At 53.0% G+C, this 23,399-nt stretch overlaps 1 protein-coding gene across 2 annotated transcripts; it reads left to right on the top strand.

Annotated features, from left to right (window-relative positions):
- Positions 1-8,372: 8,372 nt before the first annotated feature.
- Positions 8,373-10,629, top strand: OSR2 (odd-skipped related transciption factor 2). 2 transcript variants are annotated; one of them, XM_066547748.1, is made up of 3 exons: positions 8,373-9,025; positions 9,681-9,780; positions 10,447-10,629. In XM_066547748.1, exons 1-3 carry the CDS (start codon positions 8,373-8,375, stop codon positions 10,627-10,629), a joined length of 936 nt encoding a protein of 311 aa, XP_066403845.1. The 2 variants fall into 2 exon arrangements, with proteins under 2 accessions (XP_066403845.1, XP_066403853.1); XM_066547756.1 differs by having other exon boundaries at positions 10,529-10,623.
- The last annotated feature ends 12,770 nt before the right edge of the window (positions 10,630-23,399 follow it).

Raw genomic sequence — 23,399 nt, 5'->3', positions numbered from 1 at the left:
CACAGTATACACATTGAGAATGCTTGCTGAAAACAGGAAACCCGCATGTGGAGGGTAGGTAAAAGAGGATTACAGTATACATGTATTCAACAGAATAGTCCCAGTTTAAGAGTATCATGAGCATCAGGCTTGCATAAACAAATCAGTGTTTCACCCACAGATGTATCTAATGACCAGATGGATTCTGCATGTTTACAACTGGAAAAAACTCTCTGAGCTTTTCTATTGTTTGTTGACTTACACCCTATAATATTAATTTTATTTGTGAAACCAAGTTATTCACTGGGATATTGCAAATTCTTAAAAGGAAATGGAGTTACTTAATGTATGCCACAGGAGAAGATGTATGGGTCTGTTCTCTGCTGCCTTGGAGTTTTCATGTCCTAGGTAAGTTACGAGGCATGCGACCAAATATACAACTGCATTTCTTAAACCAATTTATGGCTTTTATACAATAATTCTTTTAGACTTCCCCCCTAGCAGTTGGCTCAGAGATTGCAAACTTCATGATCCTTTCGGCCTGAGGCAGCTGCAGAACTTCATGGGAGCCTGAACCCCCCCCTTAACTCAGCAGTGTAGTCTACAAACCCGTGGCCGTGCAGCCGACAGGCAGCCCTGAAGCCCTGCCGACCTTCACCTGCAGGTGTCCTTTGACACGTCTGCCAAGAGAGGTAAAATGCCACCACCAGAGAGTAAGCAGAGCCTGTCAGCCTGGGGACCCTCTGCAGTCCCGAGGCTCAGCTGGGGGGGTCGGCGGTGAGCTACGGAGCGATGGGAAAGGGCCTCTCGTGTGCGATGGGTGTCTGTGCCTCCACAGCACGGCCCTGCTCAGTGTTTCTGTGCTGACGGCAGGAAAGTCTTTAGCCAAAAGGTTGCTTAAACCAAACTATAGCAAGGTACGGCATGTTGTATTTCTTTCTGTCTTGACATCTACTCACTTCTAACACCACAAAAACCTCTCACTGCTGATGACAGGGGAAGAAACATTTTAGGCTAGAAAAGTCCTTTTATCGAGGGCTCGGGGCCCGCCGTCGGGGCAAGGCGGCAGCACCGCAGCTGGCGGCGTCCCCTCGGTCCCCGCGGCGCCGGCGGCCGCCTCCGCGCCGTCCGCACCGCGCTATTGCACCGCGGCAATGCCTGCGGCACAGCGCGCAAGTTCCGCGGGATGAGCGGCCCTCACCGTGCGCACACGGCAAGGGCGAACTCGGCCAAAGGCGGTTTGACGCTTCTCCCGGTGCGCGACACCGTGAGCCCCGCGGTGTTCGACGTGGAGCCAGGAGCTTCGGGATCAGGGAGCCGGGGCTCGGCAGTGGCCGGAGAACAGAAGGCCCCCGGGGCTCTGTGCTCCCCAGAGAGGGGAAGAGGAGGAGGAGGCACCCGTCGGGCTGGCCGCGGTGGTGATGCACGTAGGGGTGGAGAGCCGCGGTGCCGCGGTGAGGCGGCTGGGCCCGCTCCCCGCTGCCCAGAGGCAGCCCCGCGGCCGGGACCGCGGGCAGGCGCCAAGGGCGAGCGGGCGGCCGGGCTTGCGCGTCCGGGGAAGACGCGGGCGGTATCCGGCCCGCTGAGGTCGTTGCGTGCTTAATTACTTTCTCTTCCATGGAAATTAATCGCGGCGGTATTCTACGGGGATCTGAGTCCGAGAAGGGAAAAAGGGGACGCCGAGCGGGAGTTGCAGCGGCGGTGTCCCCCGGAACCTGCCAAGAGCCGCGTCCCCGGCCGCCTACGCCTGTTTGTCAAATCTTGACATTTCCTGACTAGTTCATTAAAAACAAAACAGAATATCCCACCCAATAAATCGGAGCGAAGCCGGTGATGATTTAGTCACCAAGAAACACCAGCGGAATCCGATGACAGATAGACGGGCGGTCACTGTTTTCCTCAAAAAAAAAAAAAAAAAAAAAAAAAAAAAAAAAAAAAAATTAAGTCTTCGGTGTGTAGCCGAGTGGTTCGCCGCATCGGCCTGTCTGTCGGCCGGCGGTAGCCCAGAGCTGGGCTCGGTCCGCGGTCGCCCTCGCTGCCCAGCGACCGCTCTGCCCTGGGCGCCCCGGCAGTGCTCCCTGAGCCAGAGGGCGTCGGGGGCCCTCGGGTCTCTACCAAAGCAGGGTGCAGCGGCTCCCTGCACCGAGGGCTGTGGTCTCGACCCTTTCCCTTGGCGTAGCCCCTTGTCATGAGCCGGAGCCGTCCCGAGTACCCGCTGACCCCTCTCCCTCCGGCGTCGGCTGCGGGCGCACCCCTGACCCCTTCTGAAGACTCTGCCCCATTCATTTTCGAGGGGGTTGAGTTCCCAGGGACCGCGGCCCCCCACTGCCGATAGCGCTCCGTGCACGCATCCTGTACCGCGGCCGCGCACGGTGCCCCGCGGGAGGGCCCGACAAGCGCCGCTGCGGGGCCTCGTCTCCCGGACGCATTTCTGTGCTCAGAAAGGGGCGAATGGTCAAGGTTTGCCCCAAGCTTCACGGAGGAACTGCTTTAATCTCTTCCTCGCAGCAAGAACAAACACTGCCTATCACCTTGCTCCCCTGGACAGAATCCAGCGCTCCGGATGAATTTTTTTTTGGTGGGGGGGGGGGGGGGGGTGGGGGTGTGGGAAGAGAGAGCGGGGGGAGGCTGAGATAACCGCGGCGATGTCTGCACCGGCGGGAAGCGCAGATGGGAAAAGGAGGTGCGAGGTGAGCGCTCGGACCCCCGCGGATAGCGGTGCGGCCTCCGCTCTCCTCGGGGCCCCGCGGCCACCGTCTCTCGAGCGGTGCGGGGAGAGCCCCGCTCTGGGTCCGCCGGGACCCCCATCCCAATGCGCTGCGGCCGCCGGGACACCCACAGCGGGGCCGGGGCCGGGCCGGGGCGGGCGGAGCGCGCAGGGCGCCGTTCTGACCTCCAGGTGGCGCTGCAGCACCGCGGGCCGCAGCCGCCGCCGGGCATGGAGCGGCCCCGGGCGCGCCCCCGCGCCGCCCGGCCGTGCCCGCGCCCTCACAACGCGGGGAAAGTGCCTTAGGTACGGGAGGCGCTCGCCCCAGGTGGACGCGGAAAGGTGACAGGGGAGTGCTGGGCTCCTGCGGGACCCGGCGGCCCGTGCCCCGGCTAGTGTCACCGCCGCTCGACGGGTGCCGCTGCCGTAGAGCCTCCCGGCGTCCGAGCGACCCCGGGCTCTGCCTGGTGCGGAGCTGACGCGGCATTAGCGGTGGGCCTCGCGGGCGGCTCTTGCCGCGCACCTGCCGGCCGGGCCGAGCAGAGTCGCGCCGGGGTCACCGGGTGCTCCCGGCGAGCGCAGACGTGCGCGGCCACCGCCGCGCTGCCGGTGGTGGGAGAGCGCGGCGTAGCCAAAAAGGTACCACGAGCGACCGGGGAGCGAACAGCCCGGGCAGTGACGTCGCACCGCACCGTCTGCCTCCCGAGTTCCCTCGCTTTGGGGCATTTTCGTTGCCTGGTCGGCTTGTGATTTGAGGAGGTCGTTGTTGTTTAGGGATGTTTTTAGATTCTGGTTTTGATTTTGAGTTGGTTGTTAAATATATTTTTTTTCTTGTCCACAAGTGCGTCTTATTTCTACTTGCTGTAAAGCGCAAGAAATTATGGTTCTCCTGAAACAATTTCCCTTTGATCCTTGAGTCCGGGAGTGTTGCTCTTGGTATCCAGAAGCCAGCAGTGCGAGGAAGAAATTGCGACTCTAAAGACCCCTTTTAACTTCGCTCTTGAAGCGGCCGGCCTCTTTCGAGAAAGCAAAACGAGAGGATGCGGGTCCTGCCCCCGCGTCCTGCCGGAGTCCCCCAGCCCAGCCGCAGCCGACGAGCCCTTGCCCTGTGCAGGCTCCCCGAGGCGGCCCGCACCCACCTCATACCCGGACCGAGGAAATCAGTCCTTCTCCGCGAATTGTGAACTTCCGTATCCTCACTGGCCGGGAGAATAAATACTATTTATTTAGGCTGTCTGGATTTAAAACATAGCATTTTCGAAGCAGGGATTTCTGGAAAGAAACGAAAAATAGCCTCGGCGGCCAGCGGCAGCCGCGGGCTGCAACGCGCGCCATCCTCGGCTGCGCTGCCCTGTGAGGGGACACGGCCGAAACTTCCTCTGCCCACTCTTATTCTCCTCTTTGATTAGTTTTTTCTTACTGGACACTAAAAGGAAAAAAAAATCCCCATGCAGCCGTAATGTGTGTCCTCTTCTTTACCTCGGGCTTGAATTAACCTGCATAGACCTTACCTTTGAAAATTTTTCAAAGCTATCCTTGAAGTGCAATTTTCTCCGACATATTTTTGTCCTTTTACAATTCTTGTTCCAATTTCCAGTCCAGATTATACGATTAATTCCCCATACATGTGATTGAAATACCGCACATAACAAGATAATATTACAGATAAAAATGTAACCCAAAGCCGACATATGCAATCAGCCGCATTGCAACTGTGGACGAACGTGAATAGAGCTCCCTAATCGAGACATTTGAAGAGGGTTAGGGAGGCCCTATTTAGCAGTAAATTCTCCGGTAATAAATCGAAACTGCTTTCGAAACTATGTGTCTGTTCCAGGTAGGGATTGTGTGCTTAGTCACTGAGCATGGGGATGCCTCCGCAGAGCTTCTCTTCCCGAATCTGCCCTTAAGCGACTCAGACGCAGTGAAAGGGCAGCGCCGAAACGCCGACGGTCCATAGGGCGACCCGACATGACGGCCACAAGCCCACTTGGGACTTGAACACTATCTGCACCCACTCTTGGCCATATAGGCACCCACAAAACCCCACACTCTAGGTTTGGGGGTGTTATTTTAGATATTTAAGCCAGTCGGGCCACCTATGTCGCTCCAGCTGGGGCACGACGGGCAGCCGCGATGGGCGGCGAGACGCAAGGAACGCGCAAATACCCGCGGCCGGCAGTGGGACGGGGGGCGTCGAGCTGTTCTCGGAGGGAAAAGTCACCTTAGGTGACGCGGGGGGAGCGGGGGGCGTCCTGCCACTTTAAAGCCCAGTTGCTACCCAAACACAAGTAAACAGTGGGGCCGGCACGGCGGGGCGGGCCGGGGCCGGGGCCGCGGCCGGGGGCGGTCCCGTCCCGTCCCGTCGGGGCGGAGCGGCGCGGCCCCGAGCGCGGGGCTGTGCGCGCCGCGGGGTGGGCCGGCGGCGGCGGCGGGCGGGCGGGGACAGCACTCCACGCCAGTCACCGCTGAAATGTGATGGACCGGGCAGGGGGCGGCTCAGACTCGCGCCGAGCCTCACCGGGGTCGAAAGCGGGAGGCTGCGGGCGGGAGGCGGCGGTCTATGCCGGGGCCCCGGGACCGCCGCGGCCAGAGCTCCCAGCCGCCGCCCAGCCCTCCGCAACATGCCGGTCTCCGCCGGGCCCCGGCCCCGCTGAGCGACCTCGCTGTGGATCTAATGTCTCCGTGAAGGTGCCGCGGCCGCCGCTTCAGCTTTGCCCCCGGAGGAGCAGCAGGCTGCGGTAGGTGAGTGGCTCCGGGACCCGCCCTGCCCGCTGCCGTCGGCGGGAGCGGGGCGGCCGCCCCGGGAGCGGAGCGTGCGCTCAGCCGGGAGCGCGGGGCCGCCGGGTTTACTTTCAGTTCGCAGCTCCGCGGCTGCTTGGGGTGCGGGTGTCCCCCCCTCCACCCCGCGGGCGCGTTGGTGCGAGGCCAGGCGACGGCAGCCTCCCGGGATGCGCTCTCCATGTCCTCCACGCGAAACTCCTGGCAGGGAGCAGCCGGTCCGTGCATGGACTGCGAGCCAAGCCGCGGGTCGCACCGGAGAAACCTCGGCCGGGGGAAACACCTGGCAGCGCGGGCAGCGGCGGCCGCGGCTTCGGGTGAGGCCGTCGGGGAGCGGAGGCGACCCGGTGCCCACCCTATCCCTGGGTAGGACGGCAGAGCCTTCGGGGCACGGTCCCGGCCCCGCCGCGGGAGAACGGGGAGCGCGGGCCGGACCAGCAGGTCGGCGGCAAGCAGGTAGAGAGGGCTGTCCTGGCACCGGGCTTAATTTAATTAAGCTCTCTGAATGGAAAGGGAAAAGGAAGTGCCAAGGTTTAAGTAACATCCGTTTTTGGTTGACTTTCAACTCCTCCGCCCCAACACACCTTAATATAAATGGCCTTAAAAATCCCGTTCGAAGGCGCTTTTTATTCTTTTTTGATACGTTTTACTAAAGTTACTTCCAAATACAAATAGTAGCATATGTACCGCCATTCAGACAGAAGTGTAGTTTTAGAAGTTTCTACCTTAAAATGAGGATTTCGTGTTCAGAATAGTTTTCTCAGAGTTGATTCTTGGACACCAAAATGAGCGTGGGCAATGGCACCCCCATACGCAGCCACCAAACGCGGCTGTAACAGAGGGAGCTCTGCTCTACAGGAACACTGCTCCTACCTCGGTCATAGCTCCCAACCGGTGGCTCCGAAACCCAGCCTCAAACAACCGGGATGGAGGCAGGAGCCGCCGGTGCAGCCAACGAAAAGTGATTTAATTGCTTCTGTTTCGGTTCCTTGCGGAAAGTGAATAGGAACTCACACTACGGCATCTTTAAAAATAAGTCTCTATATATAACCACCCCCCCAACAATAAAACGAAAAGATGGCCATATATAATAGTATCGATAATTGTCCCCGGTGTCGATACAATCACAAACGAGGAAAACTGGGCAGCGGCGGAGGAAGCTCCGGAGACCCACCACTCGAGGCAAACGAAAACAGGAATAGGCAGCACTGCACTTCACACCCGACCTCCTAGCCACATTTTTTTTCCTCAGTCGGCCAATTGTGCTGTGCAGCAAACGTGGAGGGAAAGGTATTTTAGGAAAAAGATCGAAAAGTGTCTTCGCAGGCGGAGTGCGCGCGGTGCCAGCTGAACGGCAGGAGCCGGGCGGCAGCGGGAGGCAGGGACACCGCTCACGGAGCGCGGCTCTGCACTCGGAGAGTTTCCTTACTTTTTGTTGTTGTTTGGAGGGGTGGGTTAGGGATTTTTGCGGGAGGAGGTTCTCTTGTTTATTTTGGAAACTGCGCGTTACCAGACCCTCCACACAAATCCCTTGAGGTGCTGGGTCACCCTCGGCCCTACCTCTTGTTTACAGGCCCGGAGAGACCCCGGCGTTTGCTTTGGCCGCTTTCTTGGGTCGCGGCAGCCTCTCGGCTGCTGGAAGTGAACCCTCAACGAAAGCAAAAAAAAGGAAACGGCAGGGGCTTGCCCCCCGCGCCGATGTCCCCCTGCCTTGCGGAGGTGGGGGGGTGTGGGGGGGAGCGTCGCCCCAGGTCCGCCGAAGGGACCCCCTTGCGACGGGAGCGGCGGGCCCGGCGGTTTCGGTTGAATGGGCTGAGTGAAACCCTCTGACAGTCACACATCGCTCATTAGCTCACGGCCCCGTCGCTCCGGTGAAGCTCCCGGCCGAGGGACGCCCGAGGGGGTGCGGGGGGCTCGGCCGCACGGCTCCGTCCCCCGGGGCTGCGCTCGCCCTTCTCGGCCCCGCGGCGCGGAGGGAGGGACTGCGGGGCAGCGCCGGGCCGGGCGGCCCTCGGCGGGCCGGGGAGGCCTCCGGGCCGGCCGCTCTTCTCGCCGCCGCTGGGATGGCTGCTGCGCGGCGGGCTGGGTAGGAGGTGTGCGCGCGGAGTAGGGGCTCCTTTACTCTCCTTCGGTTATCTTGATAAATGAGTTGTTGTTGAAGGAAGAAAAATAAGCAACGGAGCTAGGACGAACGCGGGGTTTATTCTCCCCCGCTCCGCCTCCCGGGCCTGACTCGGCTCTCCGTGAACACCCTGCTCTATCCCGGGGAGGCCCCAGCCAGGAGGGGTCGGGGTCGGGGCCTCTGCGCCCGCAGGAGGCCGGGCGGAGGGTGGGAGCGACGCCGGGGGCCAGCTCGGCGCGGGGGCCAGGAGGGAGGCGGCTCCGGGGTCCCCGCGGTGGGCGCTGCGGGGGAAGGTGTCTGGGCGACGGAAAGCGGAGAGGCTTCGTCCCCGGCCGCGTCTCCGTTCCGTCTGTATTTTTACACGATTCGTTTAATTTGAATTTGTGGCGCCCTCGGTTGGGTCGGTGCTGGGTTTTCTACTTTCTGTTTTAATTTGGGGTGGTTCTTTTGGGAAAGCTATTTTTATTTATTTATTTCCTACGCTTTAGCTTCTCCGGTCGAAGCGATCGCGCTGTGGGTCGGTGTTGGCCACCGGTCCCGGCGGAGGACGGGAGCCTGTGCTGCTGCGGGGCACTGGGGCCGCGGAAAGACAGCGCAGCAGAGCCGTGCCTGGCCCTCCCTGGCTCCGCTGCTGCGCTCGCCTCGGCTAAGGAGCACCACGCTGCTCTCAGTAAAAGTCTCTCTCTCCTCCTTTCTCCCTCTTTCTTCCTAGGATTTTCTCCCGGTCTCAGAAGCCCAACAGAGACACCAGCTGCTCCGCCGGCTCGCACCCACCTCGGGAAGATGGGAAGCAAGGCTCTGCCAGCCCCCATCCCACTGCACCCGTCCCTGCAACTCACTAACTACTCCTTCCTCCAGGCTGTGAACACCTTCCCCGCAGCTGTGGACCAGTTGCAAGGTCTGTACGGACTCAGCGCCGTGCAAACCATGCACATGAACCACTGGACATTGGGCTACCCCAATGTGCACGAAATCACCCGCTCTACCATTACGGAGATGGCGGCGCAGGGCTTGGTGGACTCCCGCTTCCCTTTCCCCGCGCTCCCCTTTGCCACGCACCTCTTCCACCCCAAGCAAGGGGCCATCGCCCACGTCCTCCCAGCATTGCACAAGGACAGGCCCCGCTTTGACTTTGCCAACCTGGCCGTGGCCGCCACGCAGGAGGACCCCCCCAAGGTGGGGGAGCTCGCCAAGCTGAGTCCCGGACTGGCCTCGCCCCTGTCGGGCATCAGCAAGCTGTCCCCGGACAGGAAGCCTTCCCGCGGCCGCCTGCCCTCCAAGACGAAAAAGGAGTTCATTTGCAAGTTCTGCGGCAGGCACTTCACCAAGTCCTATAACCTCCTCATCCACGAGCGAACCCACACGGACGAGCGGCCTTACACCTGCGACATCTGCCACAAGGCTTTCCGGAGGCAGGACCACCTGCGGGACCACCGGTGAGGGACCACCACGACCGGGGTCGGGCCGTGGGCAGTCGGGGTGGGGTGAGCCGCTCGAGGGGGATGAGATTCAGTGGCTCCAGGAGCCACGGAAACAGTACAGGAAAAGCCCCCGGCTCAGATTCGGAGGCCACGGAGGGACCAGGGCAGCCGAAACCTGCGCTTTGTGTGAGAAGGGCATCCCCCTGAGGGAGAGCTAGAGGGGTTCACAGCCGGAGATGAAGATCCCAGGGCTTTTGTGCTTCTGAATCACGACCCTGGGGGGTGCAGGAACAGGACGGGTCGCAGGTGAGCGCTTCCTGCTGATCCCTCACCCATCTCCGCACGCTGCGGCCCGTGCTGAGAGGGGCCCGCGGCCGCAGAGCTGAGAATCATCTCCGCCTTCGGAGAAGAGTGGCTCGGGTCCGGCCGGCAGCCCAGATGCTGTCCGGGTCTGGCACCAGAGAGTGCAGTCACGCTTCGATACGAATTATTGCAAATGTTTTGAACCGGCCAAGAAGTTTAAGCATACACAGAATAGTAATGGGGAAAGGAAGGAAGAGGAGGGTGAGGGCGTCTGGGAGAGGGGGGTCGAGTTTGGAGAAGCGGGGTTTGGGGTCGAGGGGCCCGCGCGCCTCCGGCAGCGCTGCTCACCCCACGGGTTGCCTTCCAGGTACATCCATTCCAAAGAGAAACCCTTCAAGTGCCAGGAGTGCGGGAAGGGTTTCTGCCAGTCCAGGACCCTGGCGGTCCACAAAACCCTACACATGCAGGTGAGCCCGCCCTTCCCAGGCCTCTCAACGCGTGTGCCGCCGGCGCTGTTCCGGCCCGGCCCGTCTCGGATCGGTTCGGCTTGGCCCGCCGCGGGGCAGGGGCGGTGGCCAGCCGGGGAACAGGGCTCTGGTGCGGAGGGGAGCGAGGGGGGTCCGGCACTGGACGGCCCCGTGGGTCCGCGGGGGAACAGCGGCCCGTGATTACCTCCGCGGCCGCGGGAGACCGGCGGATAAACGGCGCCCTTGGGAGACGGGCTTAAAGACAGCGGGGATGTGGTTGGCGGCGGAGAGTGAGCCCCGGGTTCGGGTTTGTCCACGCCGCTGCTTCGAGGCGTTTCTCGTTGAGGGCTGCAGCCCTGCCCTGGCGGCGGCGGCGGGCGCGGGGCAGCCGGGCGGGCAGCGGGTGTCCCGGAGCGGGAGGGCGGCGTGGAGGCTGTTTTCCGTGTGCCCCAGGGCGGCGGAACATCACTACTCGAGAACTATAAAATAAGGCTTTTGGGGCAGGATAGGGAGATGTGGGCGGCCGCCCGGCCGCACGGGGCTCCTCTCGTTCGTGTCCTCCCCCCATATCTCAAGTTGTGCGTTGCGGTGAGAAAAAGTGCAGTAATACGTTAAACAAGGTGGTTTGTGAAGGATTAATCCTTTGCTTGCTTCAAATCTGAACAGGAATCTCCACACAAATGCCCCACATGTGGAAGAACCTTTAATCAAAGAAGTAACCTGAAAACTCACCTTCTTACCCATACAGACATCAAGCCCTACAACTGTGAGCAGTGCGGCAAAGTGTTCAGGCGAAACTGTGATCTACGGCGGCACAGTCTAACTCACACCCCGCGGCAGGACTTCTAGAGCAGCCAGGGACCCGCGCCCGCTCCGGCAGCTCCAACTTGCCCACTTTACTCAAGGAGTGTATTGTAGGAACTCACAGACGTGCGCGCACACACACACACACACACACACACACACACACACACACACACACACACACACGGAGACACGCACGCAGACTCGGGGCCAGGCTTTCCTACCACATGTCTGCGAAACTCGTTTAGAGAGTGCGGACTGCAGGATCGGGCCCCTCTCCAACCCACACCCAAGCGTCAAGCTCATCTTGTAGATAATCGCGGCTCATTTTAGAGCTCTGTACAGAACGTGTTTTTTTCTTTGTTTGTTTGTTTTGTATCGTGTCAGATGCACATCGATAACAAATCATGGAGGCAAAGTATCTCTTTAAAAAGTTATTTCAAAATAAATCTTTTTTTTTTTTTCCAAATACCTCCTGCCTTCTTGTATTATTCTCTGAGCATTTGGGCTTTTTTTTTCCTGCTGTGTCAATGCAATGGCAAAGCATATTGAATAAATTTCCTAGCCGGGTAATTGTACTGTCACAACAATTTTGGTGATCGCTTTTGTTTGGTCTGTTCCACTGTCGCTGTTGTGTTATCTATTGTTAAGTAAAATGAAAGTGCCTTATTTGAGAGTTTATAGCTCTATTACTTAATAGTATGAATGTCTAAATATTAACTTCTGTACCTTTTTTTCTAATTTTCCCGAACGATTTTTTTTTAAAAGAAGAAAAACAGAGAAATATTTGCAAATAAACAGATCTTAGGAAATAATGCATAGAGCCGTTCTTACGCCAAAGCGGCTTATTAGTAACTTATTTGCAATCAGGCCGTGTATTGTAAAAGTTATCCCTCTCGCAGGGATTGCAGCAGGCAGCCTCCTGCCTGTAGACTTTGGACACGGGCAATTCACCCGCCTAGACAGGGACTTTATCCTGCAGAAGACGATTCTTTCCCGGCAGCTCTGGAAGCAAACAGCGAGGCGTCAATTCCGCCCGCCCTCCGCCCTGGGCTCATCCGCGGGCCGTGGCAGAGCTGCGGCACTGGGAGCAGGGATCCCCCCACCCCGTCCCCCTCCTCCATCTGCAATGCCGAGCGCAAGTCACACCCAGGGGGTTGGACGGAGAGGTATTGTTCCCCCCCTCGGGAGACCCTTACCCCACCGTGGGGCCCCAGGCGCTCCTGCCGGGGTGGCTTTCAGCGATCCCGCATGTCCACCCCATGGGCAGCACACTCAGTGCCCGCACCGGGTCTGCAGCCGGCAGATGATGGCACTGCACAACGGGCTCTCCTCCCTTGCCATCCTTGCAAGCCCCTCACCGGTGCCTGTGCACTCTTCTGGAAGGGTGTGGTGCCAACACTGAGGCATTTTCCCTGATATATTGCAGGGCGACTTGGATGTGTATCCTCTCATTACCATCCCACTGCTCTTGTCACTCCTGGCACACTCTCCGCAGTGTCTTGTGTAGTTTGGGGCCCCATAAATTGCTCTTTCTCGGTCTGGGGGCAACCATCCTTCCCTACTCCTCTGCCAAATGAAGGACCAGGTTAGAATGGCAGGGAGAAATCTTTTCCCCAGGCCCAGGGAGCCCTGTCCAAGGAGAGAGAAATTCCCTTGCACCCAGTTCAGCAGAGAGGGCTTCACTCTTGGGCTCCATCTAGCAGGGTACCAGAACTCCAAGCTGGTCCATCCATGGGAAGGATCACAGATCCTAGCATGCCCAAAAGCAGCAGGTGCTGACAGAGCTTGTGTGGCTACACTGTCACCATCCCTGATCCTCGCTGGTCCTTCAGCAGGGAGCACTGCCTGGACACTGTTAATGAGTAGCAAGTCAAACCCAGCAGTGCCTGGGCTGCAGTCAGACTATCGGTGCAGAAAGCTCTGCATTACTGCCAGCACTGCCTCCACAGAAGGTTACCACAGGACAGGGACTATGAGCCAGCCCTGCTCTGCCCCAGACCAGGCAGCCAGGTGAACTTCCACCAGTACAGCAGATTTGACAGTGCCAAACTCAAAATTTCTTATGTGGTCAAGGCCTATGTCTCCATCTGCTCCTGTCCAGGAAGATGGGGAAGGAAAGAATGTTTCTGCAGCCAGAAATACTCATCTGCTGGCTGAAGAGCAGCCTTCCTAGTCAAAGTTTATGTCAGTGCCATCTGGTCTCTTCCTCTTCACTGCCCGTGAACTTGCATCCCTTCTTTGCTGGGGTGCTGCACCCCAAGAAATATCTTTTCTCACACCCTGCCCTGCTGTGTTGGCAGACCTTGTTCTCCCTCTTCAAAATACTTCTCTCTCCACCCTGCTCCTCTCCAAACCTCTCTTCATGGGCATCTTTTGCTCCCTCTTCATGGTCATTTTCCCAATATCTGATGTCTCCTTGTCTGACTGATTCTTCTACTCTCAGTGCATTCCTGTTCTCTCAGTAGGTTACTTCCTCTAAGTTTCTCTCTCCTTATTGTTCTCTGAGTTCCTGTCCCCAGGCCGTTTTACGTCCCCAAGTACGCAGAGCAAGGCTGGGATAACTCTGTTTGAGTAAACACTCCTGTCAGGATACATATGGGCTTAGTCCGCTCCTCATAGGCCAAGTTCTGTGTGAAGTTTGTTTGGAAAGAACTTAATCAGATGAGCAATATCAAAGGACAAAATTAAAATGATTGTATACAGCTAAGGTTTTATTTAATTGTTTGAGGTTACTTGTTTAATAATCTTCCCCCTGAGCAGACACAGACCGTAAATTTTTCTTCCCAAGATTTCTAAATTTCAGCAGCCAGAAAAAACCCCAAATTATTGAAGCAGGTCAGTGACGAACATCTCTAACTGTTGGTCCATGAACTGTTATTTTATCTTTAAAGCAGTAGCTATCATCTTAAAATGCCAGAGAATGATCTAGTGTTTCTCTTTACTATCAATTCACTTGCCTATAGCACTGCCACACCCCATTCACTTTTTAAAAATTCATCCCTCCCTGGAAAATTTCAGAGGCAGCTATAAAGAACATGTTAAAATACACATATGGTTTGTTGGTTTTAGACCTGTTGGGAACAGAAACAAGCTCTGTAAAGCTACTTTTTGGGCAGGGCTAGGGATTTTATAGCCATAAAGTTCCATCCTGACTTTCACAATGCAAACACTAAATACAGCAATATCCCTGTGACTGCCGTTTGTGCCTTTGTGAAGTATCCTCCTTCCCTCTGGAAGTTCTCTGCTCAGCCACAGAACACAGCAGACAGCTCCATGCTTCTGCAGTTTCCCAGAGCTTCCCAAACCACCTGCCTCCTGCTGCTCTGTGTTACTCTCTCTCATTGCCCCTTCTTTTTTGGCACTGCTTATTTTTTGCCTGCACTGGCATGGGCTGATTCTGCATCTTTTGCTGTGTTAGAGGCAACAACTGCACTGCTGTAGCAGGAAAAAGAACTAGCTGTGCTACATACCAGGAAGAAAAGAACAACAGATAATAAGAATGTCACAACAATCTACATTTTTAGGGGCAAATTATAGCCCTTTAAGTTGCATCTGAAAACTGAGCTCTTTGCATATCAGTTGCTGAAACAGACACTGTCCACAGCTGATGGCAGAGCAGCTCAGCCCAGCTAATTGTGCATAAAGCTTTTCTATGTGGCAAATATTACTTAGAAACGGCATGTCATGCTATTCCAGCCAGCACAGACTGTATCTGAAGCAGTGTAAATTTGCTGGCAAAGCCCAGCTTTATACCAGTACCACCTTAGCCCAGATCTAAGTGTCAAACACTGAGCAGCAGCGCAGGAATGTGGCATGGCCATGTCTGCCTGGGTCTAGGGGCTGGTTCCTAGGGTCCCATAGAGTAAAACGCAAAAAACAACTATTCAACTCCTCTCTGCCTTCTCTCCCTTTCCTTTTTCCTCTTCCTTCCTCCTTCTCACCATTCTATTTTTGGATGTTTGCTTCAGGAGTTGCTTCTCTTACCCCAGACATCCTGTACTACACCCTGCCTCATGCCTAGTCTCACCTCCATCTCTTTCCTTAGTTTTCCCCTCCTGTTTCTTTTTTGCTTTCCCATGTCTCATCACACATCTCAATCTCTTTTCCAGAGCAACTTCCTATACTTAGACTTTTTGGATCCCTCTTTTGAACCACTCCAACTTCTACTTGTTGTCTTGTTCTGTCCTTCAGCCACCAGCCCATATGAGCTCCTCTCTCTTCCCTGACCCAGAGCTCGTGTCCCTTGTGTGGTACTTCTCACACACTGCTGGTTCTTCCTTGCTGAGCCCATTAATTGATGCAATGTCCACATCACACTCAGGAGACATCAGAACAGGTGCCACAGATGTACTTGGACCATTTCAAGCATACTGGCTCTGACTCAGAGCCAGCAGCATAGTCCCAGGAGGACCAGGGCTGGTGGTACATGCAGCTGGTGGCAGCCTGGGCTGCTCAGGGTGGAAGCACTGTTGTCAGCTGCACTGCAGCCCCAAAACTATGTGGCCTCATGAAGATCAGTGATTTCAGGTGCAGTGCTCTAGCCCCAGAATGTCAGGACTGAGTTTGCAGTTCATCAGCTAAGCTGCACCAGTGGCTCAGAGCCTCTAATCACTCCATGCTCCTAATACTGTAACTGCAGATAGTCTTCTCTACATAAAGTGTAGAACAGTGATTGGATTTACCAAGCTGTATTACACAAGGGTTTAGGCATATGTTCCTTTATTTTAAAATTGTACTGGGTTTATAGCTTGTATTTCCCTCCTTATAGCACATTTCTTCCTTCCTACTTATGTAAACTTGTAATAGTTAATTTTCCAACTTACAACAGTGCAGTTATTATGAAAATAGGATAGCTACCAGACAAAAAGTTATTTTTATTGAAATGATTAAAAATATTTACATTCAAAAGAAAGGCATCATGTCTGTATAGAACATTGATTTCTTCTATTTTCAAAAATCCAGGTGCAGATGTTTATGAAACTTTTTACTAGAAGCTCCTAGTTTATCAAATGAAATGAAAAAATATCTACACTGAAAACAGTAAGCATCTCCCCTAGATCTGCAGAATTGAGGCAAGAGAAGTGTAAGCTGCTTCCCCTTCTTAGAGCTCCCCTTGCAAGCCTGAGCACCCTCTCCCAAGTGCAACTTTCAAACACTACTTGGGACTTCATGATGAGTGGAGGAGGACCCAAAAGCATTGGGTGGGACCCTAAAGCAGTGGCCTTGCACCTTCATCCATACACAGTCAAGCTGGAGTGGTGCATGGTCACCTTTACCTGGGAAAGTTTCTTCCTCTGTCAGCACTAGGGCAGAACTTTGCAGTACAGATGGACCAAAAAGACGTAATCTGAAGTTTACAGATACAGAAAATACCAAGCTCCACCTGAAGTGAGGGGTGCATGTAGAGGGCCCCCTTGGCCTGGCTGCATCACCGGGGAGAGCCCACTGGATGTGTCCCAAGCCCATGGGCAGGCAGGGGACAGCAAGCAGGGGGACAGGCAGCAGGGGACAGGCAGCAGGGGACAACAGGCAGGGGGACAGACAGCAGGGGGACACGGCTCCAGTGGAGACCCCACATGCTGTGCTGGGAGATGCAGTGGCCCCAGGGGATGGACAGATGTCTCTTCTCAGACCTGGCAATGCTGGCTGAAGGTGGCATCTCTCCTGGCTGCAGGCTATCACCAGCCCCAGCAGCCAGGTCCTGCAGCCGTCACAGGGCTGGCTTGGATTTGGGGCCATGAGGGACACTCCTACAAGCTGTACTCCATCAGGACCACAGTGAAAGGGGATTGAAGAGGGTGCTGGGCAGTCTTTGGGACAATTGGGATCGGCCAAGTGAATCTCCAGGCCTTCAGATTCCATTTGAAATCAGCCTCCTGTCAGTAGGAGAAGGGGAGCAGCAGGACTTTTGCTTTCCTGAAATTCTTGTAGGATCCAGAGAGTGGCTCCATCGCCTCACATGGCTGAGGGCTGCAGCTGGGAGAAGATTACAAACCCCACATCTTTTGACTTTCCCTCTCTGCAGAAATCCCCCAGATTTCTAGCTTCAAAACAAGCTCACTTCAGCTTGCCTGCAGAGCAGGGATGGGATCGGGAAGGAAAGCTGCTGGCAGGGCGGTGCCGGTGGTGCCGTGCCCCGGTCAGCGCTGCGGGACTCCCGCTCCCTCGGGCAGCGCCTTGACCTGAGGCTCCCTCACCGAGTGCTTGTCAGGGCTCTCCTGCATGCCCGGGGCATTTTGGAGACCCATTTGTACATTTGGGGAAGTAGATTGGCTGATTGCTTGCTTTTCTTTTTTCAAGTGTAAAAGGAAGCAAAACCTTTATTTCTTTTTTTCCCTCAGAGATTATTTATAAGGCATTATCTGTACTACTGCCAGCTGCCATCCTTTGGCGTCACTAGCCCTCAGTGCACTGAAGATGCCTCAAGGTGTGTCAGCCGTGCCTCACGTCAGCGCGCCTTGATGTATCTCCTTGGCTGGGATTGAAAGGTACAATTTCTAAATCTCCCGGTGACCCAATTTGCATGGATCACTGGTGCGCTAGAATGTAGCTACTCCTTCCCATCGTGTTAATGCAAGTTTGCCTGCCTTCAAAGCAGCCTGGCCTCCGTGTGCCACGCTGAGCACAACCCAGAGATCGCGCTCGGGCCTCTGCTTGGAGCAGGCCCGGCTGTGTCTTCCACACAAGTGGCATGCTTTAGGTGTTTTCATTGCTATATCGTAGTCCCTTTATTTAAACATTGTAAATTCTTTTGCTTGATAAACATAGGCAGACAGCTGGATTATCTTAATCTTGGGGCTTGCAGTCGGCAAGCACAGCGAATGCTCCCAGGTTGCGGAGGCACCCTGTCCTGCCCGGGCCCCGCAGCTGAGCTGGGCAGCAGCGCACAGCGCTCGGTGTGTCACCAGGAAAAGGACAAAACGCCTGCGGGGGAGCAGCCTGACACCGCCTATGGTCCCGGGCTGCCTGCCGGAGTGTCCTAGGAGCCAGGCCTGGGGACAGCCCCAATGAATGCTTCCAGCAGCCCTGTGGCTCCCCGTGCACTGCCCTGTCTGCCGCAAGCTGGGATGGGAAGGAGGGTGGCGGGAAGGCAAACCCTCGGGGGCCCTTCTGGAAGGCCCTGAGGCCCAGCTGTGATGGCAGATGGGATTCATGGGCAGCTCCAGCCCCAGGCTGCCTGCTAGGGCAATGCAAATGCAGTGCACCTGCCTGCAGGGTGCCGTGACCTCCAGAGTCCTTTAAAGGACGCCTGGCTGGGGTGCAGTGTAAACCTGATTTAGTCCAGGAGCTGGTTCTGCTGGCATGAATCATTTAAGCACACAAGCACCCCATGACTCTGCCTCTCATTTCCATGTTGTGGTCTTCTTTTCCCACTCTGCAGAGGAAATGATGGCCCAATCTTGGGCAGGAACTGCAACAGAAAAACGCTAGGAAAACAAGGAAGCATTTGAAAGGATTTCAGTTATATATATGACTGAACAAATCTGGGTGATTGGGTCAGATCCTCACCAACTTCTTTTGTTATTATCCTCTAATTTTATTTCATGAAAACCGGGTCTTGAAATTAATGCTGTTTTAAGAGGTATGTGGCAACTCACACTATCACATGTATTGTTCCTGCCAAACTACAACTGTAGCTTTGTCATGATTCATATTTTCAAACTCCCATTAAAAAGGTTAAAACCAGATTTTCGGTCATTCAGCTGTGGGCACCTCACATTTTTCTGAGTCTCATTTGCCTGCTTAAAAAAAAACCAAATTCTAGACACACCAAGTTTTTAATGAAAAATTAGTCTGCAATGCAGCTGTGTGGTCCTGTCCTTTTCTGGGGTGCACAACAGGTTCAGTTCCCTAAAATCACCCAGTAAATTCAAATGAGCTAGGTTTATGACATGGGAGTGAGTGCTATGGGTGGGGACCTTGCTGCCTTTGCCTAGGTCTATCCTTGCATAGGAAGCACTTGCTTGTCTACTTCAACAAGGTTTGCCAACTGGGAAGTGAGAATGTGGGCAAATGAACAAGTTACTGCAGGCAAAACAGGGGATGTGGAAGTTCAGCCCTTCAAGTACTGCCCAGAAACTGCTCTGAAGTATTCTTTAACCCCCTCACAAATGCAAACTCACGTTTCCTCACCCACAGGGAATAAGATACCTGACTTTTGTTACAGGATACTGTATGTAAGAGGGTGCAGGTGGACACTTGCCACCATAGAGCAACTAAACTGTAGGTTGGTGACACCTTGTCCTGCAGTTGGTTGTCTCTCTAAACTCTGGGGCACAAAAGATTAATTTCCCTAAAAGCCTCACTGTAAAAATCCTTATTCAGGTGAGGGAATGGCATGGGAGCTTCTGTGCTCAATTGGCCTTTGCCTCACAGCCACTTGCAGGCAGCAGCCTGGTTTGACTAAAATTCTTCAGGTTTCAGCAACAGGAAATTGCAGATGAGAGAACGCTCTGTAAAGTGCATTTGCACAGTTTCAGTCACAAGCTGTGAAAAGTAGCAGCTCTCCAAGCCCTCAGCTTTAACACTGCTATTAATGCTGTTTTTTTCTAATAGCATTGAGATTAATGGAGCATGAGGGTCTTGTTGAAGTGAACATCCTCCCAATGATGCTCAAGAAACCCATGTCCTGTCTTCACACAGTTTGCTGTCTAAATGTCCCAACAAACTCCCAAACACCTTACAGTGTTCCAGGCAAAATATAGATGATTAGGAAGGTGACTCTATTTTAAAATCTAGTTTTGAGGTGTTTCATCTGCCAGGCAGCAGAACAGGCAGCCTGGAATGCTCCTTGAGGCAATGATGGGTGCTGTTCAGTGTTCATGAAAGGAAAAATCAGGGTTTTCACCAGTGCCTTTTTCCTTTTCCTTGGAGAGCTCCAGGGACTGTTCTCATACAGGTGCTTGGAGTGCTAGGCAGGAGAAAATCCCTGTCCCAAAATTGGATGGGCTTTGCAAGCTGCCCCTGAGGACTTAACACCACTTTGGTTTCCACACTGCTCTCAGAGGTAATGTAGACAGTCTGTGGTAATATAAAAGCTGGTCAAGATGGTCAAATAAACTACCAGGATTCTCTGCAGCGCTGAAACCTGAAAATATCTTCCTCCCAAAGCAGTCAGGAGAGGGATGGATGCATGGCTGGTAGGAGCAAGGTTGGCTGGTGTCTGCCCCATGGCTAGGTAGCAACTCTTCCACTCCCTGAGGACAATAGGTCCCATCCTGGGAGTGGACTGGCTTCAATATGGGACTCTCCATCTTGATCCAGTTTGGATGGGTCAAGACATGTTGAGACATGCCCTTTCAATATGCTGCATTTTATTAAAAACAAAGTAGCTGTGGGCCACATTGTAAAACTAGGTGGGCCTTATTTGTCTGTCCCTACTGTAAGCCAATGAAACCTTCAACATATTCAAACTCTCACCTTTTTACCCATTTGAATGAAAAAGCATCACTAATAAAAGAAAATGACTCACCTAATGCTAAACCTGAGCTCTGTAGATCAGCTTTGATCAAATTCACTGACATTTGGATAACTGCATTATTATAACTAAAACATCTTTTAAAGGTTTTTTTTTCCAGACGTTCATTCTTTAAAATTTGCTTTGATCACTGTGCATATCCTTTTCAGCAGAAATTTGTCCACAGAGGGTGAATTTTTTTCATTTGTTTTTCATATGGATTCTCTTTCCTTTGTTCATATTTTATATCAGTGAAGCTACCCTTCAAGCTAGCCCTTACAATAAAAATGCAGCTACTGTGTGGCTTTTAACAACTCATTTAACCCATCTGTGCTTCAATAGCCTTGTTAGAAACCCAACACAATTTATTTATGCAATGAAGCTGATCATGAGGCTTAATTAGATTTTTTTTTAGGTTAAAGTAAACATTTCAGAAGGGCAGAGCAGGGAAGTGGTGGTCACTGTTATGGTGGTCTGACAACACCAATTTGTAATATGTTACAACAGTAGTGTTACAAAATGCTGCACAGAAGGATATTTCTTTCAGAAAGTACTTTTGAATTAGTTCAAGTGCTCCAGTTTCCAAATAGGAGTCACAATCTGAGACAAAATAAATGGAAGCAGGAATGTGTCAGGACAATTACAAATTAAAAGATTGAAATCACTGGAGATGGAAGGGCAAAAATTTGCCTGTGTGAAAGTATGCATCTGTGTATGAAGCTCAACTTTAGATGTTGAGAAGGATAGTTTGACTATTCTTTTTCTATGGAAAAAAATTCACACATCTATGATGCAATAAAATTTAGTTTAGCAATTCATAAGTACATTTGTAACCAATTTTTCCCTTTCAAGCAGTCAGGAAGACTGTGTAAGTTTTAATTTGCTGATTATCATTTATTCTAATTTGACCATGCAGCAGGGGAAGGTGGTGCCGATTGTTCATCAAAGAGGGCGTCTGCTGGGCTCTAGAGTCAAGATAGTCTCATTAGTGGCTTTTTACAGCATGGCCAGAGTTCTTGTTAGAGCTTGTAACAGAGGTGGATTAACCACAAATAATTTTTAAAACTTTGAAGTCTAAAGCTGCAGCACCTTTTGCCGTATTCTAGGAAAAAAAGCAGAGGTGCTCAGATAAGGTTGGCTGGTGAGATTCTCTGCCTGGCTTGTACCAAAGTGCAGTTTCCACCCTCCCAGGGCTGCCTGCTCGGCCATTTTGCAAACACAGATTCCTGTCGTCCGACGGAGCGAGCCCTGCGACTCCGCTCGGCTTCTGCCTCCCATCAAACCCTTTATGAGCGCACACTTTTCCAAAGAGCGGCCCTGCGATCATTAGCTCCACGCCAAGCTTCTTAGGGATCCCTTGTTTTCCCAACACACTTCAGGCTGAGAATTCCTACTAATATAAATCTGCTTTAAACAGGAGATAGCCATTTTTAATGCAGACATCCTCTAATATTTTCATGATGTGGCTTATACCTTAATAGATAGCAGTTGCAGTGCAGATCTGGCCCTGCAGTTGCACAACATATTTGCGGTAATGGGAACCCTTGCCGACATGGAATATTAATATTAAGAAAATTAATGTAAGGAAAATCTTTAATAGGTTTTTATCTGAGTCTAATGCAATTTTGCAGTTAGCAGAAGGAAGGAATTTAGTACCAGGTGAGTAGCCAGCTCTTCAGAAATCATGTTTTGTTGACCACATTTTAAGACCTGCTGTTTTGATTTAGCGCATCAGGAGCAATATCTACTTCATAAACAACAGCATGAAACATCACACTCAGGATCCCGCCTGCCATACGTGGCTGTCAGAACCTTGCCCACAAGAAAGAGTTCCTTGGTACAAATGTTTTTCATGTTGGTGCCCTTTCTGTCTGGGAGAGTGCTTTGAAAGCTCAGAAACTTCAGCGGGGCAGGCGAGCAGCTTAATGCTCAAACCCACCTAGCAGTGACTGGGTGAAAAGCCCTTATCATTTCACAAGCAGCAAGTCAAGTCCTTTGGCAGAACAGAAGTAGCTGATTTCCCAATGAGAAAGGCTGCTCTTACTTGCTGCATGCGCAAGGACCACAGTGTTACAGCAATAGGGCAGCGTGCAGTCACCGCTCTGCACAAAAAGGGAGGAAATCCTGGATGGGAACCAACCTTCTCTGCCTCCACCCCAGACTCTGTCCCCACTGCTCACAGCTGCCATCCCATCAGAGAACACCAATGTTGGCATCAGCTTTTGCTCAAGGTGATCTGTGGCTTAGATGTTAGAGTCTTTTTATTTGTTGCCTGGGTTTCTCTTGAATAAAAGGAGACTGGCATATTTTCCTCCTTTTTGCTGCAAGGAAGGTAGGTACTGATCCCCTTTACTTTCTGGATTGTGGATATTCGAGATGATGCAAGCACAAGATATCTGGCATGACATTACAGAACCCAAAGAGAAAAGAATTCTTGGAAGAAATCCCCTTTTTTTAATTAAGACAGCTTGAAATTGTTTTTCTCATTACCTCCTACCTAAATTTCTTGAAAACAATATTTAGCAAGAAGGAGGGATTTCTTGGTAAAGACTGTGTATTGTATGCCATTTTTCAAGGAGTGGGCAGACCCCTAACAGCCTTCTGAGTCCTCCCTGAGAGACACCAATTGCGAGAGAAAGGGTTGTATTTGATCAATAGGAAACGTGTGTGTGTGTGTGTGTGTGTGTGCACAAATAAAAGGAGCAGCAAATTCAACGCTCTTATCTCTCTTCCTTCTTGCATGCCAGATCACCTATAGCATCAGCTCCAGTCCTGCAGCTGCTGCTTCCACGCAGGGCTCACCGACACCAGCCTTGGCTGCTGACCTGCTCTGGTTGCAGATTCAGGCCCTGTCTTTCCTCACCCCTTCCCTTCACCCTTTCATTCCCACAACAAAAGGAAGGGGAAAACAAAAGTGAATTGTTAAGTGCACTTTTTCAAAATTAAACAGATATCAGAAGTTGTCTGGAAGTGAGGGATGACAATTATTTTCTAAAATACAGCCATAACTTTTTTTTAAAGAAACCCTCTGCTGCTCATTGTTCCATTACTGAGGGTGCACCGAGAACAAAGTTTGTTTTATCACAGAGGGGACTGTCTTCCTGGAAACCCCAACAGATACATAAAGAAATGTTGTTAGGTTGAAGGAGCTTTCAAGATTTGGATAGCTAGTTTTGCCCAGATAAGAAATAATTTATTCTTCATAACTAATTCAGAAAATCTTTAAACAGATTGACTAGCAATGTGTTAATATTCATCATCATCTTGATACTGCCAGTGGCTTGTATCAGAAATGTTCAGAAATAATATTTGAAAAAAACATGCTCATAAAATATAAATGTTGGTGTTCATTCTG

The sequence above is a fragment of the Molothrus aeneus genome, chromosome 1, assembly GCF_037042795.1.
Source record: "Molothrus aeneus isolate 106 chromosome 1, BPBGC_Maene_1.0, whole genome shotgun sequence".
NCBI classification, from domain to species: Eukaryota; Metazoa; Chordata; class Aves; order Passeriformes; family Icteridae; genus Molothrus; species Molothrus aeneus.
The sequence above is the reverse complement of the archived record's forward strand: the minus strand, read 5'-3'. Positions and strand labels throughout refer to the sequence as shown.